Source organism: Lytechinus variegatus, chromosome 13 (assembly GCF_018143015.1).
Source record: "Lytechinus variegatus isolate NC3 chromosome 13, Lvar_3.0, whole genome shotgun sequence".
Lineage (NCBI taxonomy): Eukaryota > Metazoa > Echinodermata > Echinoidea > Temnopleuroida > Toxopneustidae > Lytechinus > Lytechinus variegatus.
Window position 1 is genome coordinate 10615252 of NC_054752.1, and position 21924 is coordinate 10637175.

General features: G+C 37.9%; 2 protein-coding genes across 2 annotated transcripts; one reads left to right on the forward strand and one right to left on the reverse strand.

Moving 5' to 3' along the window:
* Positions 1-2571: 2571 nt before the first annotated feature.
* LOC121426407 (26S proteasome regulatory subunit 8) lies at positions 2572-13777 on the reverse strand. The gene is made up of 11 exons (XM_041622700.1): positions 13708-13777; positions 12739-12813; positions 11275-11344; positions 10600-10697; positions 8945-9070; positions 8044-8205; positions 6610-6773; positions 5966-6119; positions 5117-5326; positions 4434-4520; positions 2572-3934 (listed from the first exon to the last, which is right to left on the reverse strand). The coding sequence occupies exons 1-11, from the start codon at positions 13717-13719 to the stop codon at positions 3881-3883; spliced, it is 1212 nt and encodes a 403-aa protein (XP_041478634.1). The 5' UTR covers positions 13720-13777; the 3' UTR covers positions 2572-3880.
* A 3822-nt stretch (positions 13778-17599) lies between these two features.
* LOC121426217 (chondroitin sulfate glucuronyltransferase-like) lies at positions 17600-21924 on the forward strand. Its single transcript, XM_041622432.1, has 3 exons — positions 17600-18495; positions 19835-19980; positions 20287-21924. Exons 1-3 carry the CDS (start codon positions 17787-17789, stop codon positions 21733-21735), a joined length of 2304 nt encoding a protein of 767 aa, XP_041478366.1. The 5' UTR covers positions 17600-17786; the 3' UTR covers positions 21736-21924.

Genomic DNA, 21924 nt, shown 5'->3' on the forward strand with positions numbered 1-21924 from the left:
TTTGAATGAGTGATGTTTGCTCCTTTCGCATTTGTTTACAAGTAGATAGATTCAAAGTCAAATTTCTGGGTAGTTAAATAGATTTACAGTTCCATTGACATTAATCAGCTGGTCCAAACCTATGATACAAATTTAAAACAAATCAAGTCAAGGGCCCGTTTACAGAAAGAATTTTGTTTAAATGCGACTTAGAAAATCTAGCATAAGTTCAAAATACTTGCTTCTAAAGTTCTAATGAGTTATGAACAGAGTTTTGATGATTTCAATTCTCTCTGCAACGATGCTCAAGACCTATGAATTCTAATAGTATAAAGTATTTATGTAATCAAATATTTTGGTGTGAGGCATTTAGATGAACCTGCACTTGATATTCACAAGGCTGTCTGCAACCATGCTAGTTTTTCATCTGCAGGAATGTCCATGGACATCACACACAAATAAGATTTTTGGATTAGCAATTATTGATATCGTCATCCGGCAAGTAAACTGGCAATATAACAATGTTGATTGCATATAACGATACCAACTTATCTTTTAGAAAATTAAAAAGAACAAGAAAAGACAATATCTTTTGATGAATATCGGCTCTGTTCCCATTTTACTTGCCGTACGACGATATGATCACCAATACAATTGTGACCTCAGTATTCTGACATGATTTACGAATGTAGTGTAGAAAGTAGAGTGAGAGTGGATTTTGAGAGTATGAGATTGACATAATTGCCATACTTTGGCAAAAGGAAGCGAGTTACAAAAGTATCATTCATAAATGAGCAATGTGTGTTTGTCATTTACATAGGAGTAAATGCAATCTAACAGCATGTTTTCTTCAATATCTTTCCATAAAACGATCATTTCCTCCAAAAATTTTGCCTGAACGTGCAACATATACAAAGGGTGTTCCAGAAACAACAATAACTCAAATTTGACTGTGTCACTTGCTTCCATTTGCCAAAGTTGGGCAGATAAACAAACTTACATTTTGCAATGAAAGGAAGGAAAATGTTAAATGTGTATGAAAGGAGAGCTGGGGCCCATTTCATAAAACTTGTTACAATAACAAATTTGCAAGAACAGTTATAAGCTACTGAAATCCTTCAACTGGATTGGCTGATGTTGAATTTGTTATAGAATTTGAGCATTTGTTATTATAACAGGTCTTTAGAATTAGAGATGCAAGTTTGAAGAACGGAAGAGCCTTTAAAGAGACTTCAAGAACATAAATACAAAAAAGAGTGACTGGTGATTGGTGATCCTTTCTTGTGGTAAATGATATTCACCATTAAATGTTCATTGGTGATTATTTAGTACGTAAGAAAGTTTCACCTTCTTCTGTATCCTTCCTCCGCTGTATCGGAGATCCGCAGTTTGATACTGCATTAATGTTAGCGTTACATATTTTGACGTGAGAGTAAGGTAGACCGAGAGAGGTGAATCTTATGCAAGAAATTTAAGACAAGTAGGTTGAATTCGTTTCTGGAGGAATCTGCTAATTCGACAGGACGGAAGCGGTAAATTGTTGAGGTTCTTTGCAATTGCAATTGCTAATTGATCATTAGCAATTGCAATTTCAAGGGCAGCATAGTGTTGTTTATAAATTTTTCCCAGTGACTAGCTTCTTCCATACTTTATATGGAATGCGATCTCTAAGGATGTTAGTGAGACTTGGAAGCTCATAACTATTGAGAATTTTTATCCAGCGTCTTACCAAAGGTGTATTGTTTGCTATACCATTCAACAGGATTCTTCTTTCAGTGCGCTCATCTGAAAGGCTTGCATATTGCCCAAGTAAGAGAAGAATTTCAATGTCGATTCACTTATCCATTGGGAGGATATCGAGCAATAAATAAACAGTTTCGTCAGCCGCACTCCTTGGCAAACCAAGCACTCTTTTAAAAAGAATTGTTTGAGCCTTGTTCAGACGGGACAGCATGTAGTTGGTAAGTTGAATAATCTGAATCCCATATAAGCATTCTTGGTATGCAGAACATTTTCCAAAGATGAGCACATATTGGTGGCAGCAGGCGTAGAGTTCCTTGCTTGGTTCCAGTGAGAGAGGTGTTATATCCCTTTGAAATGATGTGGTGTGGTCAATATTACAATTGCTTTTTACTATGCCAGTCGTTCTTAACTTACGAACAGCTTTATGAAACACCCACCAGGTCTACACTCCCCCCCCTTTCTACCTTCCTGATCTATCCCCCCCTGGTCTGCCCCTCATCTCTCTGTCTGCATGTACCTTCAGGTCTACCCCCACCCTCTCTATACCTGCCTATCTTCCCCCACCTCTTTCTTTCTGTACCTTCCGGTGTACCCTTCCTCTCTCTCTACCTTCCTATCTACCCCCTCTCTATAACTTCCCGATCTACTCCACCCCCCCCTCTTTATACCAACCCTATCTGCATGTACTCCCTCTCATCCTTTTCTGTATCTTCCTCCGACTCTCTGCTTCTCTTGGTCTTCATCCTGTCATCCCTTCATTCTCCCTTATCATTTATCCCTATCCATCTCCATCTTTCTGTAAAAAATATCCGTTAGAAAAACAAGGGGAAAAAACACCCACACACCAAATCATGTTTTGAACAGTTTATTATATACAGTCACGTGTAAACTTTGCAATTACAATTCGATTAATTATCGTAACAACATCTATACCTGAACAAATACATTCTGAACATCTTGATTGATGACGTATATCTAAATGCTCCAGGAAAAGTTATCTTCTAAAGCATATAGAACACATGGAAGGGAACACTGTACGCTTGAAGTTGGATGCTTATCAACACACTACACCTTAATTCAATGTTTTTAACCCTGTTTGATATTGGGTGATCGCAACTTCAGTGTTGGTGTTAAAAGTACAATCTAGATTGCCTTGCACAGCTCCAACATCTTATCTGAGTTTACAAAATGGACCAGGATGGTCTTTCATCAAGGTGTTCACATGTTAAGAGCTAAATGCACACCGTTTACTACAAAAAAAGGATTACCAGTCGCTTGTACAGTCAATCATATTTTATGAACAATTTGAAGCAGGCACCCACCTGAGCAGTGTTTCATAAAGGTATGCAAAACTTCACGCATGATTGGAACATGTTCTTGGGTGACAAGTCAGGTACTGATCACAAGAAAGGGTCACCAGTTGTTTGTAAATACATGTGTAAACAAGTAAATGAAATGGCCCCTAAATCATATTGTTATATTAGTGAGACTTGTCCAAGTCCAGTCATGTGTTTACTTTGGTACTAGCTGATGTAAATATCGGCCTAACCCCAACATCAAAATGTCAACTCCAAACTTGAAGTCGTCCGTTCCTGAAATAATTTTTTTAAACTCACTTGAAATGTGCTCTGGAAACAGACTATTAATAGCTCTGACAGAACTACATAAAAAAATGTTGAACTTGCACCAAAAAGCATGTAAACATGAGATGTAAGCAAGGTTTTGAAACAAACGTGTTAGCTCTTTGATGAAATCTCTGCCAAAATCATACCAAATATCATTGTTAGAAGAAAAAATATTGATCCTAAAACCTGCAACATGCAACCAAAGATGGAATATGATTTTTCCTGTATCAAACAACTAGACGACGTTATAAATAACAATGGACTTGAAAATGCATCATCTTCAAGTATCCGTGAATATATATGTATGCATATATATATATTTTGTGAGGATTTAATTCTTAAGTGGTCTCAGATGATATTATCTGGCCCATTTTTCAATGTAATGTTTTCAACTCTTACTCTCCCTTTCTCCCTCTGTCACACTCACTCACTCTCCCTCTCTTTCTCTCTCTCTCAAACATTTTAACACATTAACCTTTTTTTCTCTGACAATAAGCAGATTCAATTGCTATCATCATGCAGAGTGTTTGGATCTACTTCCAGAATTTCTTGATGGACATGTTCTTCTCTGAATCCTTTAGCATGATCTGGAGAAAAAAAAAGAATGAGAAAGAATTTCCATATTAAATTACACACCAATGAGAAAATGTGGAAATATTTTACAGGAGGAAGAATTGAATAAGTTTAACAGAAGAGGCTTTACAATGCGCGATTGCTTTCGGTACATAGGTTTCCGCATTGGGCGGAGAAAAGTTTTTAATACAAATGAATATGCAAACAAAAATGATTGATAAATGAATATGGGTAATTCTTTGAAGCATGCACATCCCACCTCCTGTAATGTCAGACATTCCTGAATGAATAAATGAAAAATATGGAATAATCTCTGCTTTGTGCTTCACGTGTAAAGGTGTTAACAATCTCTCAAGTTTTCACAGATTGAGTAGTTCATTAAGTGGGACATTTACACACAACTCAGGTTTCAGGGGTGGACTCAAACTGATAACTTTTGATTCGAAAAGGAGACATTTTCCCGACTGAGCAAAATTTGCTTATCACCATAATCATCCAGTTATGAATTCTTACCTTAGCTACAGCCATCTCAAAGTCTTCTTGTGTAACATGGACCCTCCTCTCTCTCAATGCATACATGCCAGCCTCTGTGCATACACCCTGTTCATTAGAAACAAAAGGATTGTCATAATATATCAACAACATGTACACATGCAAAGTCTTCATCTGTTATCAGTGCATATCCCATATCCATTATTGATGAAAACAGGAAATATTGTCATATACATTTACCTAAATTTACAATATTGCTGAAGGGGTAATATGGAGTAAAAGAAAGATTTCCACACCTGGAAGCTCCTAAATATGACTAAGCTAATTAACCTGTAGGCCAATTCCCAAAAGAAATTGAAATTCAATATTTTGTTGATTTAAATATATTTTTACATTACTATTGTAGTTCCTTTCATTCACAGATGTTGAATTCACAATTTGATTGTATAATCAGTGATGAATGTAAAAACAGGGGGTAGCTGTGGTAGGTCAATGTCTTTCTTGATGCTACCCACATCATTTAACTTTTTTTCCTTTTTTGTGCATATTTTGTATATTTTATTTATCTGTTTCTTTGATTTTCCTCTTTATATGAATTCAACAGGCTTCTAGGGTTTCATTCTCCTTTAAAACCTCTGGTCATATCATCATATTACTTTCAATAACTTACTTTCAATCCCATAAAATTGAAATCATTTTCTTACCTTGACCTCTGCCCCTGAAGCCCCCGGCATGAGTTCAGCAATCTTCCTTAGATTGATACCCCTAGTCAGATTCATCTTACGGGAATGGATCTTGAGAATGTCGAGACGGGCCTCTTCGTTTGGTGGAGGGAATTCAATCTTTCGGTCGATACGACCCGGTCTGAGGAGGGCAGAGTCCAGGATGTCGATACGGTTTGTTGCCATGATGACCTATTAGAAAAATAATAAATCAGCAAAATTATTAAGTACTTGATAGAGAATTTTAAGCACTGCAGAAGAGCATTCCAGTTTCATAAACAGAGATAAAAGATGTTGGATATTTTGATTGTGCCATCACCACGAAAATTTGCATGCGCATAGAGTCTGATGTAAATTACGAGACTGTATAGTAGAATTTTCAAAAAATTGTTCATACACATTTTTTCATCAATTAATTATGCAAATATAACATATGAAATTTCCCTAAATGTGTGTTTTTGTGTATGTTTTATGCCTTAAACTTACGTTATATAGCTACTAGAGTGCTAATTTTGGGTGAAAATATAAAACGTCACATTTCCAACAAATAACTACACCGAAAAATGCCAAAAACATGTTTAATTTCCTATGTATTTTACTGTTTTTTTTTTAATTCTTATATCTTTCATTGTTTTTTTCAAACATTTATGTCATATTTCTTCATTGCCTATATGGATGGTGTTTCATAAAAGTTGTCATCAAAGGCAAGTTACAAGTTATATAAGTTCCCAACTAAGGTCCATTCTGTAAGTGAATAACAAATATGACACAGCACTCTTCCATTTGTTATTGATAAGAGATTCACAAAACAATTTAGCTTCTACCCTATACCTTGATGTTCTTTGTAGCCTCAAAGCCATCCAGTTGATTGAGAAGTTCCAACATAGTTCTTTGAACCTCACTGTCCCCTCCGGAGCTACCTTCGATACGGGTCGATCCAATGGAATCAATCTCATCCATGAAGATGATAGATGGTGCATGCTCTCTGGGGGTATACAAGCAGGAAATTATCAAAAGTAACTGTAGAGACTGTTTAAAGGGTCCATAGTATGAATTAGTACCTGTAACAGAATATGAGCTGGTCATTTCCAGACTGTATTGCCCTAATTTTCATAAATATTGGGAATGAGTGTTGTATATAACTTGTGTTTTGCTTGGTCTTTCTGCGCCTCAACAATAAACGTCATGAACTGAAGGTAACATTGCAATGGATATGTGTCCACGTGATGCTACCTTCAAATTATGTTTCAACAACAAAGCTTAGAGCTCGTGATTCAAACACGAGACAATAAAACCCTATTCAGAAATTTAGAATTCTAAATTTTCCTGATTTAGCTCTAGATGTCTAATTTACATAATAAAAATAAATATATTGATTGGCTCTTGTTTCAGGGAACATCAACCACATTGAACGGTAGAAAATAAACCATTTTGATTGGTCAGCTGATCAAAAAGAATATTCATGTAAAATTTACCTAGCCATGACGAAGAGTTCTCTGACCATTCTTGAACCCTCTCCGATGAATTTCTGCACAAGTTCTGATCCCGACACTCGTATGAAGGTACATTCTGTATGGTGAGCAACAGCCCTGGCTAGTAGAGTCTTCCCGGTACCTGGCGGACCGTATAATAAAACTCCCTGGGTGGAAGAAAGGAAGGAATGAAAAGATGTTATTCTGCATTGACCACTCTCTACCCACGTTAGGTGACCAGGGGCACGTCTTACAAAGAGTTGCAATTGATCTGTCAATCGCAACTATGGAAAGCCAGCAAAGTTTTTACGAATGGATATCAATGAATTCACTGATTCCTTGCCAATTTGGTGCGTTCTCCTTTTTTTTTACAATGGACATTTTGCTAATTTCCTGTGGAGAAAATTATGGCACTGATGGATTTCCATACAGTTACGATTGATTGGATAACTTGTAACTCTTTGTAAGACGGGTCCAGGGCCCCATCTTACAAAGAGTTACGATTGATCCAATCAATTGTAACTGTATGGAAATCCTTCAGTGTCATTTTTTTCTACAGAAAATTTGCACAATGTCCTTTGTAAACAAAGAGAAGCACACTGAATTTTCAAGAAAATAATGAACGCATGAATATACATCATAATAAGAAAATATTTTGAACAAACATGCATACTAGATGTTGACTTCGCTGGCTGTCTATACTTGTGATTGATTGGATCAATTGCAACTCTTTGTAAGACGGGGCCCTGGTCCCCCATATTATACGAATCTTAGTGGTTGATCGTTTTGCTGTTTTCTACAATTGATTGCATCAATTATTGTGCATGATCAGTTAAAGAATCTGCCCAACGATCAATCACTTAGCTTTTTGTTAGAGGCTCCAAGGTCAGTAGGCTCCGTAGAAAGACATTGCACATGTGCCTTGTTAGGATAGCCATGATCATGCCAATGTAATAATACCAAGGGCTTATAAAAACTTGTGTAAAGCATTACATTGCATACTATTATCATTGCCACTAAAAAGAGTATTGCTTAATTTGCAATGACTTGAGCCTTTGAAGACAAAGAGCATTTCATAAGTCGTCAATTCATGAGAAAATGTACAAACATAAACAGATGACCTTGACCCAGTCTTGATGAAAACAATAAAAGCATGGTAGTTATTCTAAAAATTTGACCTAATGTATATTGGGTTAACACACTTTGTATGTCCAGTCAAACATAATGCACAATGTATTTTAGTGAATTCAAAGCACATTTCAAGTATTAAACCTGCCATAAGGGGAATAGAGTAAATTTTTGACCAAATTATGCAAAACAAACTCTCCTTAGTCAGATCTCTCAGAAGTCAAGCATATTTATGTGGTCCCAACTCCCAAAGAGATTTGACTTACGGAAAGGTGAAAGTAATCTGTTGTCTCCAAATGAATTTCTTACCTTTGGTTGTGCAATACCCAAGGCATCAAAAAGTTCTGGATGTTTGACCGGCAGTTCAATGACCTCTTTAATCTCCTTGATCTGTTTGTCTAGACCACCGACCATCTCGTAGGTTGAGTCAGGGACCTTCTCTACCATCATCAAACTGACCAGAGGGTCAACCTAATAGAAAACATTGGTTTCCATGGTTACTTCATCCTGATCAGACAGTTTGCACACTGAATCTGCATTAAAGAATTCCTAAATTCTTACATCATTCAAGCAGGGTGATACATAACTTTTTGGAAATGCTTGCCCAGTCGGGCAAATAGAGTTTTTAATAGTTGGAATATACTTGCCCAAAAGTCTATTTCACTTGCCCGAAAAAATCCTTGAAAAAAAGTTTTACCTCTTCAAAAGAAAGTTTTGCGTTTTTTATAAACCATTGACCTTTTCTCTCTTTTGACATGAGCTTATCTACCTTGTTATTGCATTTATTTTTCTAAAGTGATTTTATCTTGCTTGCCATGACCAAAATTATGGTCAATATCATATCATTTCGACCCTAATTTTGGTCATTCTACTGTGAGAATTTTGCTTTCTATATGGGTTTTGCTTGCCTAATTCGGGCAAGTAGTTTTGGTCTTTACTTCAAAACACTTGCCCGACTCTAACTTTTACTTGCCCCGGGCAATCGGGCAAGTGCTTATGTAGCACCCTGCATTTTAGGAGTAACTAGGAATGTACCTCTTCTTCTAATTTCACCATGTTTGACCCTGATTTGCATTTTTGTGATTAATTAATTAGTAATTCTGAAATACAAAAATACAGGCTTCTTTCATTTAAACAACTGTCGCCAACAGAGAAAAATATTAACATTCCTGTAATCAGTACATAAATTTGAACAATTTGGTTGAATTACCTTATTGGGTAATATTTTGTGTAGTGTGTGGCTATCATTACGTAGTGCTACTCTGCAATTGGGTTGGACGTCGTTGATGTCAATTGATTTGTCAATGTCCACTACAAACTTGCCCTCCGGGTGCACCTGGAAAAATCAATACAAAAGAGAATAAATAAATAACTATAAAGAATTACATCAATGTGTACAAACACAGAATACACTACAAACACACAATATACTACAAAGTAAAAAACTGATATTTCACAAATATATTTTTATACAAACTGAGATACAGTTACAACTTATAGTTCATCTTTAGTAAATAGTGTGAATTACACAATTGTAAAATTGACTGCACATTATCTGAAGCATGAAATTCATCATCTCTAATTTTGAAAAAAAAAAGGTCCAAGACCATCAAAAATGTACCTTTTTAACGGGACACATGTACTGGATTACCGCAGGGCACCAAGGCCAAAGACCACAGACACAAAGTGCACTTTAGGTCTTTAGTCTACGGAACAAATATTTTGAAGGGCATCAAGGTCCTACTGAGGTCATCAAAGGCCAATGCTTTGGGTGGTCTTGGATTAATTCAAGCCCTGTCTCAAATTGGGGGGTGTAGCAAGGAAATATCTGTAGGGACAGTGACTTTCCGTTTCAAAAAATTGCCTTTTCCGTTTCAGAAAATCTCAAATTCCGTTTCAGCACGTCAGAAAACGGAAATTCCGTTTCCCAATAGACTTTGTACACACGGAAAAGTGACAATTCCGTTTCCAAATTAAATAGCAAAATGAACGTTCACTCGCACTAGTCAAACTTTATATCTGCTACTGTACCAACTACACAACAGAATCCATTCTAATCGGATCTATGCGGGTGTAAATATTATTTTTACAAAGACAGTTAGCATGCATACATCCTCACCTCTCACATCATTAGCATTATTTCACGGTGAAATGATTTTTCATCGATAATTTGGGGGGTTTTCTGACATCGTTATCATCAGTCAACGGCTTTTGCCAATCCGCCATCTTGGATTTTAAGACCACGATATCGTGCTGTTACATCTTCAAACGTAGAGGGCAGCAACACACGACCGTGCATAGTTGGAACAATATGTGTACAGTGCAGTGAAGCCCAACCCGGCCGGCGCGGCTGGCCGGGTACGGGCGTGGGGTACTGTACAATCGAGTGTGCTGATGTCGGGTGCAGTCATTATTTGTGAATTGTCATGATTGTAGCGAAGTGAGATCGTGTTTTCTGGGGTTTTGTGGCCATTTAATATACTCATTTTGTTGTGATTTTGGAGTAATTTCTGTTGCTATTCTGTGTATTTTGAGGGAAAATGCGTTTTCCGTGATTTTCCGTTTGAAATGCCACTTTCCGTTTCAAAAAGCATTTTCCGTGAATTCCGTCCGTTTTCCGCGATCGCGGAAAATCACTGTCCCTATATCTGGGATCAATTGCAAATATTCTGTTGCAATTTTACAACTGATAGATCAATGTTAGATGTAGCAAATCAGATTAAACTTCCTGTTTCAAGGAGCAAATTTGCAATTAACTGCTAGGCACATGATTGATTTAGGGAAAAAAACTAGACTTGCAGTTGATCGCAAGTTTCTTGCAACACCCCATCAGTATCATTAAGGCTTCCTAGTATAAAATCTAACCTTCACAAGGACTTTCTTCTTGTCCATAGCCTTGACGACTTCTCCGACATGGGATCCCTGTTCTTGAAGAAGCTGTAACTCCTCCCTCAGCATCCGAACTGTAAAATATATGAAGAGAATAGAAGTCACTTCAAAAGAAAGTTTTGCCAAAAAGAGCAAGAACCACAGAACTGATAAATTAGGTAAACTGAATTAGAGGCCATGATCAAGCCTGCTCCTGATACCATCAATATCCATATATTTTTTATTGTTCGAAATAGACATGTAATGAAATACTCCAAAAATTTGCTATGTCCAATTGATCATGGGCCCGGCAGCCGCTGTGCCGCGCCAGATCGGCGAGGCTCTATCCCTTTAATAGTTGAACGCCAAACAGGGTAGCAGCAACTCCCATCTTTTAACGTATTTTGGTCTGATGCAGCCGGGGTTTGAACCCCCGACCTCCCAGTTGTGAGACGGACACTCTTCCGAGCCAACACACCAGTATAAGCACATAGTGAATCGTGCCAACCAAGCCTGAGTTAATAAAATACAATATTTGTTTGAATTCCGCTTCATTCTCAATGTACAGTAGATTTGATACACGCTGACAATAATATTCCTCTTTTATACATCGGAACAATATACCTAAGTGCTTCTATCATAATTTCAAAGTGTGTGGTTGATATATCTCACCTTTAGCATTGAGTTCATTTCTCTGTGCTTCTAATCTCCTCAGATTTTGTGTCTTGTCTGTCACGACCATCTACATTGCAATGTACAAAATAAAACACAGAACAAAGTTACACAAGAGAAACTCTTCGGCCAATCCTCTTTAATTCTTCTTTCTCTCCTACTTGCTCCTCCTCCTCTTTAAATTTTCATTTCATCCTGTCTGACTTGTCATATCTGCTAATCTTTCAAATTGTCAAAGGGCATTCCATAATCATATGACTGATAGGGGACTTAAAGGACAAGTCCACCCCTACAAAAAGTTGATTGAATAAAAAGAGAAAAATCCAATAAGACCAACACTGAAAACTTCATCAAAATCGGATGTAAAATAGGAAAGTTATGACATTTAAAAGTTTCGCTTAATTTCACAAAATAGTTATATTCACATCCTTGTCAGTATGCTAATGAGGAGACTGAAGACATCACTATTTCTTTTGAATTTTTATGATGTGAAATATGAAATATTCAAATTTTCTCAGTTTTCGTGTGAAACAACGATTAATTCCTCCCTGAACATGTGAAATTAACATTAATTGATACTCTATGATTCAATCAAGTTGGTCCTTATTATCAAATCTGTAAAAAATGAAATATTGTATAATTCAAACAATAAAAAACAAAATAGTGAGTGAGGGACATCATCGACTGTCTCATTTGCATGTCACTGAGTTGTGCATATCACTGTTTTGTGAAAAATAAGCAAGACTTAAAAATGTCATAACTTTCATATTTTACATCGAATTTAGATGAAATTTTCAGCAATGCTTGTCTGATTTTTTTTCTCTATTTATTCAAATCAACATTTTTCTGGGGTGGACTTGACCTTTAACTAAGTGTCTCTGGAAAACACTGTTTCAAGCACCCTAAATGAAAATTTAACAAGGCAATCTATAATTGATAGATCAAGTATCAATGAAATAAAAAGAGAGAAACAAATATACAAAAACATATACTACAGACCAACGATAATCTAACAGAGTAAGGAAACTTTGAAGTAAAAATATAGGTTTTGAATTTGAGTTATGCATGCCACTCGACTGATACTCATTTTTATTCTTCTTCTTCCAGATAATGCTGCTTCAAGGTGTAGATGATAAAAAGTGATTGTGTGCCCAAGTTTTATTAAAAATCTGTACTAGCAAACTGTGCACTTTTTGTTTTATTTTGTTTTACTTTATAAGCTTATACAATGTAGTTTTGGTTTCATGACATTTGCCCAGGCAATAAAAGCTCCATTGTGAATTCCACGCACTAATGGAATCACCAACTTCAACCCCGGATCAAACACTATACCTTATCCGAGAAGACCTAAACCTTACCCTAAACCTAAAACAAAACCCTATTGCAACCATAACCCTATATCTTAGACAAAATAAAGCCCGGAGCAACTGTCACAGTAGTGAATGTCGTGTCACCAAAATTTACCTGCAGTTCCTCAATCTTTGTTATGTAGTACCGCTGAATGCCATCCTTGCGGCCGGACTCCTCTACTTCCATTTTCTAATGAAGGAAAGAATGAGAAAGGGAGACAGGAACAGCATAAACATTAAGGCATTGGCTTTGATCCTTTGGGAAACTGAAAATAAGTTGAGCGCAAGCCCTGGTTGAGTGATATCTCATTCTTAATCTTACGTAAAATCGGTTCTACCAAGGACGAAGACCATTTCACTGGCCCCTGAGTGATACCGAAACCGTTGCACCCCATCCACCACCAGTGGCAGTGCACTATCAATTATCAACATCACCGCCACCTCATGCTCAGTCAGTGGACCCGCTGACCACCAGTGGCAGTGCACCATCAATCATCAACATCACCGCCACCACCTCGTGCTCAGTCAGTGGACCCGCTGGCCAGCGCGCTCTTACTTCATGTACCAGTAGCTGAGTGTCCGGACAGGTCGTGGGTCCAGACGATCAATTTTACTATTCTTAAAAAGTCATCGACATTGCCAATTTACAAGCAAAGTAAAGACAAATCGAAGATTCATCAATTTTTAGTACAAAATGTTAGGAAATATTATAGAAAACAAAATAGAAGATGATAACTTCCATTGAATTCATATTTTTAGTGTAGTCCATAGAAAAAAAGAAGGCTTCAAAAATAAAGTGTCCGGACACCCAAATCCCCCCCCCCCCCCATCCCACTAGTACTACACTACACAGTCTACAGTCCGAGCTACCGAGATTCACGTCTGTACAACTATGACTGAGTTGATTTCTCAAAGAAGCTAGAGAAGAACTTGGCCCCTAGAACTCGCAAAAATCACCCTCAAACACATATAAAGTTACAAATTAGTATTTCAAAATCACTAAACTTTCATCAAACATCTTACAATTTCATCAACAACTTCAATCTACCCTAAGTTAAGAAAACAAAGCTTGCTTATAAATTACCTCCACGACCATGATTAAACAATTTTTTCACTTCACACTATAAAACTTGAAACGTAGAGGGATATCTTGCCTTGCTCGCGCGCGCAGTACGCTCTAGTACTTTTCATTTATAGTTCAGTGACCCTGGCCCCCCAAAAAAGTTAGATAGCAGAATAAAAAAGATAAAAGTGCATCTTCCAGAACTAAATAAAACCCTTGCTTTATTCAAACATCTTTTTAATGTGATTAAAATACCAACGATATTAAAGGGAAAGTTCACTGCAAGGAATTCAAGAAAAAAAATACTAAAGGTTTGAGAAAAATCCATTAGAGATTATAAGAAATTTATTACACAAGGCTATTTTTTAAATTATTATTGACGTCATATAAGAGCAATTACCCTATATGAAGAGCTCAGTTGTAAAAGGGTTTAGGTCCATTTGTCATCAAATTTGATTTTCCCCTCTTTTTTGGGGGTCTCAATGTATAAGATGATATCCAAGAAAATTTGAACTTCCCATTAAAAAGTGAACAAAAGAAATATCACTTTTCTTATTAAAAGGGGTTAGGTCCATTCAGTTGCAAAAGGGGTAAGGTCCAAATAGAATTTTTTTGGAAAAGAATATTTCAAAAAATATGAAGACAGGTAGATCGGATTTCTTTTATACCCAATTTTATGTTCACATGGTACCGGACATGGTATGAAAACTTAGTTTCGTATAAGAATATTGCATTATGGGAAAATAAAAACAAAATGATTTTCTTAGAGTGGACCTATAACCCCTTTTGCAACCAATCTCTTCTGAAGAGCTAATTTGTCAAAAGGGGTTAGGCCCAATTTTCATAAATTTTGATTGTTTTCTGTTTCAAAACCTATAAATGAAGAAAAGTGGCAAAGAGAAATCATTTTTTTTTATTCAAAAGAGATTGGATTCATTTCAGTTTGCTTGCAAAGGGGGTTAGGTCCACAATGATAGTTTTTGAAACAAATATATAGAAAAAATTGAAGACAGGTAGATTTCTTTAATACCCAATTTTATGTTCACATGATAGGGTACAGTATATCGTGACAATTTAGTTTTGCATAAGTTTTAACAAGTTTTTCGAGGGGTTTATTTTTTGGCCCCTAAACAAGTTGTCGCCAATATGACCTCTTGGAAAATGCTTGGGAAAAAACACACCCTAAATACGTACGTTTGACCCCGTGATTGACCATTGACCAGTCTTTCAAAACCATATGCACCCTTTTTCTTGAAACTTTTGTGTTTTTGATACCCTTAATGAGTCCACGCGCGGAACCCGTCTAAAACTGAAAAAAACCACCCCTTTAAACACTTTTTTTGGTTATGCATGTGTGCAGCAATGCATTGACTGCCCACCCCCCCCCCCCCCAAGGAATACCCGGTCCTCAAGAACTTTAAGATACTAAAAGACTGAGCATTTAGTATACTAGCCGATTGATCCCCAACCCAGCCCGCCCCACACATCCCCCATCAAGAAAAAAGGGCTACATGTATACAACAACATAGGGCCCATAACAGTGGTGTAGCTAGGATTTTTTTCTTGGGGGGGCACTGGGGGGTCCTTGCTTTTTCAGGGGGGGGGGGCACCGGCCAGTTTTTGACATTCCGACCTAAAAAATGGTAATTCCAAGCACTTTTTGTATTAATAAATCGGATAGGTTTGTAACGAACTGGTTGAAAGCCCATCTCTCAATTGTTTCAAACGCAAGCTTAAGTTATACCTCTTGGAGAGGTACAATGATGGATCGAACTGATGACTGCAATAAATCTTGTCTATTCTTTCTTTCTTATACTCTTTATATCCCTTGACCCCCCCCCCCCCCCGTCTTTTTGGTCGTTTTCCATTTTCTTTTTATTTTGCTATTTTTATTTCTATTCTTTTTCTTTCTATTTCATCATTTTCTGGTAACTTGATGCCTTTCGATATATTTTGTGTAAAACAATCTATGTAATAAATATGTATTCCGTTTCCACATTTGTTCGCTCAAAGTAACAACTTATATTTTTTCCCCATTGGGAGCCTAATTTTCTACAAGCTCTGCTTTTTATTTAGGCTCCTCACTTTTTTACATTTTGTAGTGTACCTTATGCTTAAAAACTTAGCGGCTAGATACTTAATTTTATCATTGATACACTATGTTTATGACCACATTTGTTACGTATATTATGATATTTGTTTTAAAAGTGGAATTAAAAAAAAGAAAAATGAATAAACTAAACAATTGATGCGAGCGCGAAGCGCGAGAGGAAGAAAATAATTTTAGACCTAAAAGCAAAACACACTATTCATATTTTGTAAATCATTAATAGGATATAATTAAGTGGGTATCCTTAATTATGCGATCGTGAAGCGTGAGCAGACAATGATTGATATTCTAGGTGAATTTAAGTCCCGGGGGCCACTTCCATTCACGAGTGGATACCATGCGCGACCATGGGGTCTCGAAAAGCACCCTAAACACGTAATTTCCATATTCTGAAAATGCACCCCTTAACAAGTATTGGCGTGTGAAACCCTACCCTTAACAAGTACTGGAAACAAAACGATACTCTTGGCAAATATTCCCTGAAATGAACCCCTAAACAAGTACAGGAATGTTTTATTGTTACGGGTCCTTTGGTTGTCGGCTTTACCTTATTTGGTTTAGTACGACCCCACCTTCTACACCTCGCGCAAATAGGACTCTAAACACGTAGTGTTGGGGCAAAAGGGACATCCTTTATAAAACATTTTAATTTTGTTTTATCATCCCCGCAAATTCGACCTTAAACACGTAATTTTCCTAGCGAAATAGATACCCTTTTTTCATTATTTTTGTGTTTTTGACACCCTTTTCACGTTACGTACGTAACGTGCCCTATCGTGAAAAGGACATCCTTTTTACGTGTTTTTTTTTGGTCGCGCATGGTATCCACTCGTCAATGTAAGTGGCCCCCCCCCCCGGGATTTAAGTACATTTTGAATATGCAAGCTATCGCGCATATTTTAGATTTAGACCTCGAATCTGGGCATTCTGAATACATTTGTTTAATGGAACATTATTGAATACATGCACGTAGACAATATGAACTTGGCAAATCAAACAATGTGACAACGCAGCGTGAGCTTAAAATGCTTGATATGTAGACCATACAACGGACATTTTACAGAGCACTTAAATTTGTAAATGAAAAAATAATGAAAGCTCGATATCCGAGCTAAAATATGATTGACTTCAAAACTTGCTCCGGCCATATCAGCCTATTGAGCAAGATACGAATCTCATCGAACAGGCACTTCTGGCGCGAAGCGCAAGCAAAAATTTATGTAGTAACATGAGAGATTTTTTTTTGCAAGTCTTCCCTCACATTATTTCATTCACTCGTCTTCCTCCTCTTATTTTTCTCTTCTTTTTTTCTTCTGTCTTTCTTCTTCCTTTCCTTTTCTTCTTTCTCCCTTTTTTTGGTCTGCCAATTTTTTTCTGGGGGGGCACCTGGGGGGGGGGGGGGGCACACCAAATCTCAGGGGGGGGCACGTGCCCCCCCCAGGCCCCCGTAGCTACGCCACTGGCCACTGGCCAATAACTGACGGACGGCTGATTGGGTGAAGCAAGATTGCAAAATTAAAACGACCAAATGTGATCTTTTTTTTAATCATGTAGAGGTGAATTAGGTCTTGGAGGGTGGCCCAAACCTACCTGTATTTAGCAATTTTCTGCATTCTTTCTTTCTTTCCCTCTCTCTCCCTCTGTTTTAAAAATCCTATTAGGCTATCCTGAGTGGATCGGAGGTCGTCCGATGGCCCCCCTCGTGCCAAAGAGTAATTTCGCTGTGTCCCAAATTGGACTTGCTGGTACCAGTATAATTATTTATTGCCGGTAGGTATCGCACGTACGCCGGCGCGCCCGGGCTTCCTTGGCGAAGATGATCGATCCCGCACGGTGTCAACAGAGTTCACGGGCTGGAGCGCATCAGCGAACTTCATTAAGTTGCAACGCAAACAAAATAGGATTCAGTAAAACAGACATCGACAGAAAACGTCGTTCCACAAGGTTTTAAGTCAATTTTACGATCGATGTGAACGATAAGTAATTCAAGATGGTGATGAGAAAGTGTTTTAGAATTATAGTGGGTCGTTCACGGCCAATATTCCCAATTGCAATGGGAATTTGTCTGGGAATCACGCTGAGTCTTCTTTGCTCTCCTCTGTTGGAAAGCAATTGCGGTTTGGAAAACTTGGTTGCTGTCAGAACTGGACGTAAAACACACACCATATTCTACGGAACTGACGAAAATGGAAACATGTTAAGTGAAGATGATTTTGAACCAGTCCTTCGTGTGGAGGAAAATCCACCGGACAGAGTCATTGAGAAAAGGCGTGTTGTCCGAACGCGTTTCATTGCGACGGAACTGGGAATGAAAGAAAAATTGTTTGTTGGAGTTGTGGTCTCCCGTGGTGAGATACATTCGGAATCTATGACAGTTGGCATCAATAAAACTCTTTCACATTTTGTGAACAAAATCGTTTTTTTTACGCGCACTAGGCCAGACCCCATGCCAGCGGGAATGAGTGTCGTCACTTTCGAAGGAGACCAGGCCGTCATGCGAACATTTCAGATTTGGAAGTACATTTACGATCATTACGGAAACGATTACGATTGGTTCTTTTTGATGCAAGATGACACTTACGTCTTTGGAGAAACTCTTTATGATTTTGTAAATCATATCAGTATCGGCAGAGATATTTACATGGGAATGCCAACTCACGAAGAAGATATGGAAGTTACTTATTGTCATAAAGAATCAGGTAGAAATATCTGTAGAGATGGAATAATATCTGTAAAACTATTAGACTGGAGGCATTTGGAGACTGAATCACTAATTCTAACCAAAGAATACCAAGTAAAAGCTCCCTAGATGCCTCGAGCCAGTAGTCATACTCATATTCCTAGCTCTGTCAGTTACTATACTGTTAATTTAATTCTAAAATGCATTTTAGAATTAAATTAACAGTATGTTGGTACCATCCATCCTTACCATCCTTATTGTCATGAAGAATCAGGTAGAAATATCTGTAACAAGTTAGAGATGGAACTGGAAGATCTGTTCTGTAATTAGATTGGAGGCATTTGGAGACTACATGTATGAATCATAAATTCTAACCAAAGAATACCAAGTGATAGCTCTCCAGATGCCTTGAGCTGGTAGTCATTGCTCTGTCAGTTGCTGACTAGCTGCTTAGTTCTAAAATTTTGGTGCCGTCAGTCATTCCATCCTTATTGTCATAAAGAATCGGGTAGAATTTCTACCTGAGTCTTTATGACAATAAGGATGGTAATGATGGAAAAGGAAGATCTGTTCTGTAAAACTATTAGACTGGATGCATTTGGAGACTACATGTATGAATCACTAATTCTAACCAAAGAATACCAAGTGAGAGCTCTCCAGGTGTCTCGAGCGGGTAGACATATTCCTCTGTCAGTTGCTGTTAATTAAATCCTAAAATGTTGGTACCATCTGTAGCCCAGACTCCCATGTAGTATATTAAAAAATGATGATCAACATGTAAATTGTGGATGTTCTATATATCAGGGGTGTGAGAGTTCTGATTTTTAGCCGATTTCCAGATTTTTTCGTTATGATTTTCAGCTTATTTCTGGCTTTCCTATTTACAAATAGTATGGGAGCTCTTTCTATTTCAGATGTTTTCAACACTCTTCAGCTTTTTTTCAGATCTTTTTATTTGTGACCACACACTCCCCTGATAAATAACACTTGCACAAAAAACTCAGTTATTGAAGCATGTCATAAAATATGACAGGAGACAGAGAGTGAGATCAAATTAGACATTATGCCTTTACCTGCAACATGTTCTCGTATAATGAAAAATAAGGAATGAAAAGATACAATTTTGATCAAACTTTCTGATTTTCCCAAGATCCAGCTTATCTGAAATTATAGATCCATTGAGGTGAAAATTTTTCAAGTTTATTTTTCAATTCCACAAAAAGAACAAAAACAATTTTCCTTAGTTGATTGACTAGCTTTGCTTTCTAATCTATATTGCTGAAATTAAAATGTAATTTAAATTCATTGTCTCTTTTCTTCCACCCACCCTCCTCTGCTACCCATCAACTAAATCTCAGGATACTTGATTTCGAAGAATCTTTTGATGAAGGTCGGTGACCACTGGGAGGAGTGTATGCAGAAAGCTTGGAGCAGTCTACCTGCCCTGGAAGTGGCTCGATGCATCAAGGAGCACAGCGGAGCTCACTGCGTTGACAACTACGAGGTAGGCCTATGGCCCCTGCGTCTTGAACTCTCCCCATTTGTGTTACACCAACCCAATGTAATAATAGCATGCCTCTTCAAATGAAAATGGTCATATATTGGCTTTAAAAGTATCCTATTCACACAATTACAAAAGTATACTTTTTCTGAAAGAGAATTTCATGTGAATTTCAAAAATGTGAAAGAAGTGTGCATCCTCACACTGCCTTTTACTTAAATCAATCATGGCATGTTTTTTTTGTAAACGTAGTATTAGTATAATCAGTCAATATTTTCCTTAAATGCGTTTTTGTTTTTTAACACACAGGGAACCACCTTCAAGGCACTCAACTTCCAGGACAAGGTCTTGACTCCCAAGGACATGAAAGATAAGAAACTGAAAGAAGCTCTCACTGTGTACCACGTAATGGATCAGCGCATCATCTACAAGCTACACAAGTACTTTACTGAGATATCTGTGAATCGTTCGTATGCAGAGATAGCTCGCCTGCAGCGTGACATCGAAGTGACAAGCCAGTACGCACCAGGAGGAAAGGCGAGTATCACCTGGCCGGTCGGTAGACAACCCCCCTTCAAAGCCCAGTCAAGGTTTGATGTCTTTGGTTGGGAGTATTTCACCATGACACACATCTATGGTATTACCGATATAGAGTCAAAGGTGCCTCTCACTGGAGCCCATAAGCAGGACATTGATGAGATTGTTACAACGGCTATGGGGCGTCTGAATGACAAGTATGAGAAGGCGTTCACATTAGGTCGGTTGGTGAATGGATACAGGCGATTTGATCCTACAAGGGGGATGGAGTACACATTGGATCTGGAACTCAAGATGACGGCACAGAAGAAGACCATTCAGAAACGGGTCCATCTTCTGAGGCCGTTGAACAAGGTCGAGATCCTTCCAATGCCATACGTCACAGAATACACCCAGGTCACTATCATTATTCCTGTTGTTGCCAGCAAGCAAGATCAGGTCAAGACCTTCCTTGATGTCTACACCAAGGTGTGTTTGGAATCCAAGGAAAAGGTCGCGCTCATGCTCATCTTCATTTATAACCCGGTCCAAGCACGCTCAATGGCTACTGATGATATCTTTGGCGTTGTCAAAGGCCACGTTTCATACCTTGAGAGGAAATACACAGGTGCTCACATTTCCTGGTTGAGTGTGAAGACAACCATGCCATCTTTGATAGCTCTCATGGATGTCATCTCCACCAAGTTTGCTTCAGATACCTTGTTCTTTGTCACCAACGTCCACCTCGAGATCAATAATGACTTCTTGAACCGCGTCCGTATGAATACCATCACCGGCTGGCAAGCATTCTTTCCAATCCCATTCGCTCAGTTTGACCCAGAGATCATCTACGCAGACTCTCCCAACCCAGGTACCATCGATATCAGCAAGCAGGTTGGCCGTTTCGATGACAGTTCGTACGAGCACGCAGCCTTCTACAACTCGGACTACAAGACGGCGCGTAAGCTGTGGGATGAAAAGCATCCAGGTGTTGGGACTGACCACATCCAATCTGATGAGGATTTGTTCGACATGTTCTTGAACTGTAAGCTTCATGTCTTTAGAGCTGTAGATCCAGCCATGAAGCAACACTATCAGAAAAGAGTATGCAGACCAACGCTTACAGAAGATCGCTATCACCGGTGCCTTGCCAGCAGGGCTGAAGGGCTGGCATCAAGATCGCAGCTTGCTGTTCAGATATTCCAGCAACAACAGCAACTGAAGCAGCAGCAACGGTTGTGAAAAAATATGTACAAATCAAGGACACTATCAAGATGCAATATTTAATGTTTCATAATTGTAAATAAGAGATTGATATGTTTTCAACTCACTATTAGCAACAAAAAAATTGTAATACGATTGATGTTTAATTCAATTGAAATCACTTGAAAATAGTAGAATTTGATTGGTTTATTTCATAGCCTCTCTGTA

What these genes read in the sequence shown, in the direction of transcription:
- LOC121426217 (XM_041622432.1), top strand. Translation starts at nt 17,787, where the DNA reads ATGGTGATGAGAAAGTGTTTTAGAATTATAGTGGGTCGTTCACGGCCA. An exon ending in TTATTGTCATAAAGAATCAG is followed by an intron (nt 18,496 to 19,834) that starts GTAGAAATATCT and finishes ACTAAATCTCAG; the next exon opens with GATACTTGATTTCGAAGAAT. An exon ending in ACTGCGTTGACAACTACGAG is followed by an intron (nt 19,981 to 20,286) that starts GTAGGCCTATGG and finishes TTTAACACACAG; the next exon opens with GGAACCACCTTCAAGGCACT.
- LOC121426407 (XM_041622700.1), bottom strand. An exon ending in AGGCTACAAAGAACATCAAG is followed by an intron (nt 5,327 to 5,965) that starts GTATAGGGTAGA and finishes TTTTTCTAATAG; the next exon opens with GTCATCATGGCAACAAACCG. An exon ending in CTTCAGGGGCAGAGGTCAAG is followed by an intron (nt 4,521 to 5,116) that starts GTAAGAAAATGA and finishes TCTAATGAACAG; the next exon opens with GGTGTATGCACAGAGGCTGG.